Raw genomic sequence first — 9,570 nt, 5'->3', positions numbered from 1 at the left:
AATTTTGATTATTTTCAATGTTCATTGAGTGGTCAGCTATTTAATTAATATTTGACATCAACATTCAATAAACATTTATTTCAATTATTTTGTATCCATAATGCACACGAGTCATTATTTGTTGTCAAGAAGCATCAATGTGTGTCATTCTTATGTTACAACACATGAGGTACATTTGCTTACTAAAATTTATTATTTTGTTACTCTTGTCTTGCAATACACTTCTGTTTCTGTCTGCTTGTCTGTTGATTTATTATTCTATTTATACCATGATTCTGTCTGTGTTGTACGTATTAACATGTTCTAGGACTGATTTCTCTTTCCGCCAATTCTCTGTTTCTCCTACCATGCTTGCAAGACAAGATTGTGTTGATTGCGGAGGCAGCACAGCGTGATCAGATGATTGCAAATTCCTCGACAAAACCTAATGAGACATCTCAACATACAACACACACTCACGCACACACACACATACACACACACACACACACACACACACACACACACACACACACACACACAAACACACACACACACACACACACACACACACACACACACACACACACACAGTTCCACATCCATGCAGTCACATCACCAACTAACAACATCATCACTTCACCATTATAATTTACAATACCACTCTACTACAATACAAACAATGTCCCTCAATGTCCTTATCTAATAATGTTTCTTATAACTAACTAATTAACACCAGCAATGACAATGAGCATATGTGCTGCATTTCAATTGTCCATCCGTCCCTTGCTCCGTCCATCCGTCCACAGAGATATTACTGTAACCCTAAAGCATGCGTGTCTCCAGTTAATGACTGCTCACATCTGTCATCTTCTATCATGCTTAACACCATGCCCACAAGAACACCATGCTTTAGAGCGTTGCAATGTGATTTAGGTCACATTGGAAAGGGTTCACAGTAAAAGATACGGTACTGTCAAACTCAAATACTGAACACCGTTCGGAGTGCCGAACTACATTGAACCATATAATCATCCGGAGCGCCAGATCAATAACATCACAGACAAAACCATCCTGATCGTTGAACACAAAACACATCCAAACCGAAGCGCTAGTTCTAAACCACCCGAAGCACAGGGTTTCTTGAACCGCCTAAGGCACCAGGCTTCAAATCCAAGTAGAGCCCACCCAGACTGTAAGGCTGGACTCACTTACGTAACCGTACCCCCCCCCCCCCAACCCCATTCCCTCCAGAGTTCAGCCTGCCACACCCAAATGCAACTTAAAGCAAGCAGACACCAAGCCAGAGTCCCACGGGCAGACGTGGCTGCCACTTGCAAAGGGATTCTCCTGAGTGTATCCGCTGAGGTGCGGACGCAGCATCGATAGCAGTTGCTAGACCAGCGACCCAATGTCTGGATCAACCAAGGGGCATACCCGCAGCTGCAGCAGTTGTTGCTGCACCGATACAGAAGCTATGACCCGTGTACAGTGTCTCCTTGATGCCGGCTGCATATAACAGTAAATGCAGACGAGCGGTAAACCATCTGTGAGTTAAGTACACACCATCAGCACGTCAAAACAATGGATCACCAAGAGTGCCTTCACCAATTGCCAGAAATCGGTGTGGAGCTCGAACTGTGCAGACAGAATGCCCAGATGGATAAATGCAAACGGTGTGGCCCAGATGGAACGGGTCTGTCTTTATTTATCTGTTTGTTCTTCTTGCAACATTTCAGAATATCTTTAACTATTAGGCAGAGTTCACAATCACTGCTGTCACCATTTATAGATTAAGCTTCACCAAATGTGAGCTACATACTCCACATTAGCAAGACATACTGTAAGCAAACACAACAAATGTACACTTACATTGTTCACTGTTGACACATCAGCTCCTGATGATATCAACAACTTGACAATTGACAGATGAGAATCATGACAGGAATGCCATGGGCAGCAAAGATGTAAAGGTGTTGATCCATCCTAAAACAAGCAGTTGAAATGAGATACAAAAAACAGTAAACAACAAGAGATTATAGTAAGTAAGCTGCTCACAACACACGTGCATGTCAAATTCTGTCACATTGCCATTGCAACTTTGTCATCACTTAATCTTTCTTGACAACACGACACACAAATTAAAGTGTTTGCGCATGCATCTAATAATTGGCGAGCGAAGCAAGCCTCTCTCTTGTCATGTCAATTGACCTCGAGATATATTATATTTATATATTTATATATATGCGTACGTCAGCACTTGTCATATGGATTTATGGCAAAAAAGAAAGACAAATCAACAAAATGACGATGCCAGATGAATGCAATTTTGACTCCGTAACATATGCACTAAAATTGAAGCAAGGGACCCTTTTCGAGGGGTCGACTTAATTGTAATTTCTTGGCGAGAAGAGTAAAACGACTCTCGATTTTGCTCCCTTACGTGACTAACGAGCAAATGAGACTGATACGTGACAAACGGAATGGAAAAGAAAAGCTAAAAGAAGAGAAAAGTCTGTTTTTTGAGTTTCCGTGCGTTACTTTGACAGAAATTATTGCTACGCAACCATTATCACATGACTACGCGACCATTGTTACGCGACTATCTCAGTAAACGAGTGAGACGATTGAAGCGTGAACGAAGAATTGAAGACAACTATAGTATTTTGCGTTCAATTAGCCGAACTCGGCGTTCAATTATCCGATTCCGGCAATCAATTATCCGAATTGGGCGTTCAGTTATCCGATTTGGGCATTCAATTATCCGATGCTCTGTCCTAATTAGAAGTAGCAAATATAGAAATAATTATTTTAGTCACACATTTCTTTCATGACGTCTTTCTATGATGCTCACTCACGTTTCAGCTGAACAATAAATGATTGATTCAAGAAAGGTGGGAAGGCGAAGTAGTGAAATTCGAGCTCTAGATTAGCTAAAAACCCACTATGAAGCATGATGGACTGTTGTATGGTATCACAAAAGAGGCGCTGTTTACAAAGTATGCAGATTGCACCATGATTGACTGAGCAAGGCGTTGTTGTAGGCTTTGTAGATATGTAGATTTAGTTCGCTCTCAACAGCTTAGTTAGACCTCCGCGGAGACGTGGGACACCAAGATTTGTGCAAAGGAAATTATTGTACAACACAAACTAAAACTTCACGCTAAAGTCAAGATTAATTACAAATTATTGCGCTTAGACAGCTGATGAATGATGATATTTGAGCGGCTGCCCAACTGCAGACTATGTAGGTTATTCAGTTTTCCATGATATTGCACAACAGCCGTAAGCAACGAATAATTGAACTCCTGAATCGGATAATTGAACGCCAAATACTATAGAAGGGCAACTGAAAGTCTGTTTCTTTAGTTCCCACGTTTGTTTGACAGAAACTATTGCTACCTAACGCAACCATTGTTACACAAATTATCACTCAATAGGTAAAGACAGAACACCATCCCTCGCAAGACACAATGCTAACCGACCATTTACTAGTTATTAGTGTTTGAGGGTGGTTTCAGTTAGGGTTACTGATGATATTGACATGTGCATTAAAGTACACAGATATTCCTTAAAGAAAGTCTACTTGAATCAGCATGCACAACAGGTTCATCACATAAACACACTAGTCCTTACAGCACATTCACACGAGCACTTGTAACTGGGCAAATACAAGTCAGCATGGGTTGGCTAGCTCTGAAAGGTTGTGTGAACATGAGACGATCTAAGTCGTGTTGGAATGGCCCACCTCAAACAGCAATGCCAGAACAGTTTGGCTCACCTTGGCTCCCCTTCACCATCTGAACAGTAACCAAGCTGAACTGTAGTCTCACATAACCAGACCCTTTCCCCTTTAACTGTTGTAATGCTATCGAGAAAATTGCAGGCAGATTGTAGCCGATCCATGATCAAGGAAAGGTAGCGCAAGTGTTCCAAACACACATGTAATCGTCCATAGCTTAGCAACAGACACACCCACTAAGTGAGCTGCATGGCTTGCTTTTCTGAACGCTGTGTGAACAAGGGGATGGCTTGACTCTGTTTGGAAGGAACTCGTGTGGAAATTAGATGACTGACAGCAAATTAAGAGTGATGACTGCATGCTAGACTTTTAGGTAAAGAGTTGTGACACTCATTCACATCATTTCTCAATTCGCAAAATACACGCAAATACTATTGCATACAAATACACTCACATTGTCCTTGACATCTTTCTGACATCCTGCTGACAGTAATTTCTCAACAATAGACAAATGACCATTCAAACAAGCAGAATGTAGAGCTGTCCCTCCACCCTACCATTGATAAGAGACATCACATGTTATTATCAGTGAGTACATTATGAATACATGCATCTACAAGTATCAACACCCACTGACTATAAAAATAGCACATCAACCTCACATACAACTCACCTCTGTCCTTCATTCAATTTAACCAAACACAATTCCTCACAATACAATGTAACCTCATTACACTAAACATTTGACATCACAACATGCAAACAACCAGACCAGCAGCCATGTGACTAGATAGTCTAACTGTCCACAATCACAAATCTGTCAATTAAGTGTGGTGGGCAACACTAGTGGGCAGGTGGGCAAACAGATTGCCATGCAAACTACATCATCAATCATATCAACCTTACTAAACAACAAATCTCATCTTTTCATTTAAAAATAACTCACTAACAACCCACTCTCACAATATTTTCTAATTTCAACAAAATATCAAAACTATCTATTCATTCTAACTGTGACTGTTAGCACCTTTCTCTAGCATATACATTCAACTGTTCAATCAGACAGGCACAAATACAATGAGCATCCATTAATATTTCTATTCATTTTAACCACAGGAAAGAGATGCCATTACCATTACTAACTAAACTCATTTATTTAAACACAACAAACTGCATTCAAATTTGCACTCTTACAAATTTCTCATGATAGTTTATGTTTGCTTGATGTTGTAGCAGCAAGTCTACCATCTCAATCCATGAATAAGCACATGCTACTTGCAACGCTGATGGAAGACCAAACAAACGACCATACCATCCCTACGAAATACACAATTGGCTACTAAAGTCAATGAAGTTTGTGCAGTGTAGGTCACGTGACATGTGTAAAGGGCGTGACCATATTAGAACGACAACGACAGCAAAGCAACGACGTAGGAGCGCATGAGACGAAACGATTCATTCACTAATACCGGTCGAGAGAAAATGAGGCGGCACTTCCAACCAACGCCACCTCAACATCGTAAATGATCGTCACTTTCTCATACATTTCCTCATTTACCAACGTCCAACCCAATCTCTCTAGTCTACAAACTAGATCTGTACATTTACACATCAATCAATTCTTACCTGCTCTGTTGCAACGTTTACATCTGCTCCTTTCTTGAGAGCCGCCGATGCTTTATTTACATCGTTTGCACACACGGCATCAAAAAGAGCTCTACTGGAAGCCCCTCTATCCATATTGTGAACGCTGTGTAAAACCTTGGTCGTCCAATTTACGCGCATGCGCAAATATATTTTATTAAGTTAATTAACTTAATCCGTTTATTAATTAATGGGCATCAACTTACTAAAAAGGACATTCTATTCTCATAACCATAAAGTTTTTGCATTGGTATCACTCTCCTGCTAGAATGAAATAAATAATAGAGAAAATGAATTGTAACATGTGTGTGTATTATTTGCACAAATAAATAAATTACATTGACATAAATAGAAATAAAATTTTGATTATTTTCAATGTTCATTGAGTGGTCAGCTATTTAATTAATATTTGACATCAACATTCAATAAACATTTATTTCAATTATTTTGTATCCATAATGCACACGAGTCATTATTTGTGGTCAAGAAGCATCAATGTGTGTCATTCTTATGTTACAACACATGAGGTACATTTGCTTACTAAAATTTATTATTTTGTTACTCTTGTCTTGCAATACACTTCTGTTTCTGTCTGCTTGTCTGTTGATTTATTATTCTATTTATACCATGATTCTGTCTGTGTTGTATGTATTAACATGTTCTAGGACTGATTTCTCTTTCCGCCAATTCTCTGTTTCCTGTATGATGCTTGCAAGACAAGATTGTGCATGTTGATTTCTCGAATCAGCACAGCGTGATCATGATGATTTCCTCACCAAAACCTAACAAAATATCTCGACATACAACACACACACACACACACACACACACACACACACACACACACACACACACACACACACACACAAACACACACACACACACACACACACACACACACACACACACACACATCATACAGACACACACACACACACACACACACACACACACACACACACACACACACACACACACACACACACATCACACATACACACACATCACACACACACACACACACACACACACACACACACACACACACACACACACACACACACACACACACCACACACACACACAAACACACACACACACACACACACACACACACACACACACACACATGTCACATCACGTCACACTCACACAGACATCACACACACACACACACACACACACACACACACACACACACACACACACACACACACACACACACACACACACACACACACACACACACACACACACACACACACACACACACACACACACACACACACACACACACACACACGTCACACACACACCAACCATCCCACCTCTGCTATAAAAATTGATGTCTCCACAACACTCCTAATATGTTACAACCGACTGCTGCTCGCAATACCACTGAGAAACTCTATCATACTCAAACTAGGATTCGACACAACTATACAAATCATGTCCATCACATTCACTCAACGTCCAGTAAAATAAGAGTCTCTACCTTCTACCAGTTTGTTCAAACTGTCACGCATCACATGAATGTTGGGAATTCCCAAAAAGTGAAACTCGATTTTGCTGTAAACATTTGTATTCTCATAACCTTTTCCTGCTGCTTTGTTGGCCATTGCATTGATCTGTAAAATGTCAATTACTTTCTATTGCTTATTCCACAATACAGTAGAATCCAACATATCCAGACAAACCAGTCATGCAAACACATCGTGATCAAAAATGTAGCCACAAAATCAATAATGTACAATCAGAATTACAAAATCAAAGCCACAGGACAGACAAACTTTCCCAGTCTTGCTATAATACAAAACCAGTGGCGTAGCCAGAGGAAGTGCTTAGGGTGTTTGAGCAGCCCTTGCTTTCTGTCTTGGATCACTGGTAGGAAATGTTCTGTCGTCACTGAAAAGTTCAAATTATACTAGAGTTGACATAAATGGTCTGTACTTCAAGGCACGTATGCAGTACTGCGAACTTAGCTTGACTTTCTTCACATGCCAGCAACACTTTACACAAGCCAAAATGTATTTAGTATATCGTTTATGTTGAGCACCCCCTGGTTCGCAAATCTGTCTACACCAATGAAAACAGTAAATGTCAGAAGCTGCCATTTAGGTCACGCAACCAATGTTGTGGTTGGGCTCCTGTGTGCTACTCAAGAAAGCATTGGGCCTGAACTAGCAATCTCCTAGAGCCAGACCAGGAATTCAAAAGAGCACTGAACTAGAGCAAACCTAGAGGACGGTGCAATAGGCACATGCTTACCAGTTGAGAACGGAAGTATAGAATATGGAGGAAGCTTCCAAAGTATTTGAGCATGTGCAGACAAAGTCATTGTATAAAACATTGTATAAACCTAGTGATGTACATTTAGCTTGGTAATGTGATTATGTTTCAAAGTTTCGTTGATTCTCTTATCAGTAATTAGTAATTAAGTTAATAGATTTCCTAATTTTTGTTTCATGACATCACATTGCCAATACCCTCAACTGTGCTCTGGATCCGCCACTTGACTTCTGATGCCAACTGAAGTGTGAGCACACAAAGTCCCACCGCATCTCCAGCTGATGGTCGAGTCACGGCCAGTAACCGCTACCGTCCCCAATCAAAGACCAAGTACTCATTTATACTCTTGCTATGGTAACTGTGGATATCTACATGCTATACACTGTGATAGCCACTTGTATAGAGATGAAGACGTAATACTGGTTATCAAAAAATCACTAATCTGGATACCTGCAGTCCCAACCTGTCTGGAAAGAGACACTCTATGGTAATGAAACAAACAGACAAACAAACAGCCATGCGGGCAGAGAAACAGAAAGACAAACAGAACAAAACAAAGAATGCTGTTTATTGCAACACAAATTTTTGACTCTTACCCGTGGGCGTGTGTCGACTACATACATGTATCCTTTGTTGGGATTCGCTCGTGCAATCGTTTCCAAATACGTTTCGTCGTCTGATGATCGTTTGACCATCCCACTTAGTGGCTGACTGCAACGACATAATGCTGCCTACACATAAACAAATTCATAACAAACAGATGACAAAACAAACAAACAAATAAACAAACAAATAAACAAACAAATAAACAAATACAAAAATAAACAAGCAAACAAGTATACAAATAAACAAACAAATAAATAAACAAATAAACAAATAAATAGACAAATAAACAAAAAAACAAATAAATAAATAAACAAACAAACAAATAAATAAATAAACAAATAAACAAACAAATAAATACAAAAATAAATAAACAAACAAGTATACAAATAAACAAAGAAACAAACAAACAAATAAATAAATAAATAAACAAACAAACAAATAAATAAATAAATAAACAAATAAACAAATAAATAAAAAAATAAACAAATAAACAAAAAATAAGCAAAAAATAAAAAAGGAAATAGACAGACACAAACCATCCAATGTGAACGATATCCATCATCTGTGTCTCTTGGTGGTAATATGACAATGCTGGTACTCTCTCTCGACTCCTAAACTTAGCACTGCCATTCACGACTTCTTCACTCACGCCACTCGACACATACAGCCACTCAGGATACGTCTGACAAAGCTACAACAAACGACACGTCACACTAACTCTCCACCCTCTTACACCAATCGCACTAACCTTGTAGTTCTCATTCAATGGACTGTAATGCCAGTAATCGTTGGGAATGCCCATTCCACCAAACTCTTTCTCGTCATGGAAGATAGACCAGCCGTTCTCGCGGCTAAATTTCTTCTCTTGTGGTGAGTAGTGAAACGCATATAAATCATTATATGAATCTACAACATCAACAGAATGACTCTTCACGTCATTATGTGTGTACTGGCAGTGTACCACAAATCGGTTGCCCAGGAGACCGGCACAACCAAAAATATGTCCGGGAAACTGAAACAGCAAACTATGGTTGCCCAGGGACAACTAGCTGACAGCTACCCTACCTACCAGCTTGACTTTTCCTTCCTCAGCAAGCATGCCCTCATTCGTATATCACTGGTGTTAACTAGCAGCGCACTGTAGAAAGGTACTTTAAAGTAAAGGGACCTTGGTTAGTAAACTTAATTATAGATAAGTCTACCGTTTTGCAGACCTACTGAGAGCATTTAGGTGTCATAGATGACAGATCAGATATCTGTGTGTCCTTTCCTAATTCAATAATTAACTGCCAGATTGGGCGTGACCTGTA

General features: G+C 39.6%; 1 protein-coding gene across 1 annotated transcript in view; it reads right to left on the bottom strand.

Moving 5' to 3' along the window:
• Positions 1-5,849: 5,849 nt before the first annotated feature.
• The window catches only part of LOC134183462 (myotubularin-related protein 6-like), a 6,599-nt gene continuing 2,878 nt past the window's right edge, over positions 5,850-9,570 (bottom strand). Inside the window, exons 3-8 of the mRNA XM_062651011.1 lie at positions 9,009-9,166; positions 8,825-8,951; positions 8,251-8,387; positions 6,861-6,993; positions 6,694-6,803; positions 5,850-6,147 (exon numbers count right to left, since the gene is read on the bottom strand). Coding sequence (XP_062506995.1) covers positions 6,736-6,803; positions 6,861-6,993; positions 8,251-8,387; positions 8,825-8,951; positions 9,009-9,166 — 623 coding nt within the window. The 3' untranslated portion in view covers positions 5,850-6,147; positions 6,694-6,735. The remainder of the gene's footprint in view (positions 6,148-6,693; positions 6,804-6,860; positions 6,994-8,250; positions 8,388-8,824; positions 8,952-9,008; positions 9,167-9,570) is intronic.

This window comes from Corticium candelabrum, chromosome 8 (genome assembly GCF_963422355.1).
Source record: "Corticium candelabrum chromosome 8, ooCorCand1.1, whole genome shotgun sequence".
NCBI classification, from domain to species: domain Eukaryota; kingdom Metazoa; phylum Porifera; class Homoscleromorpha; order Homosclerophorida; family Plakinidae; genus Corticium; species Corticium candelabrum.
This window is presented reverse-complemented; position numbering and strand designations above follow the sequence as displayed.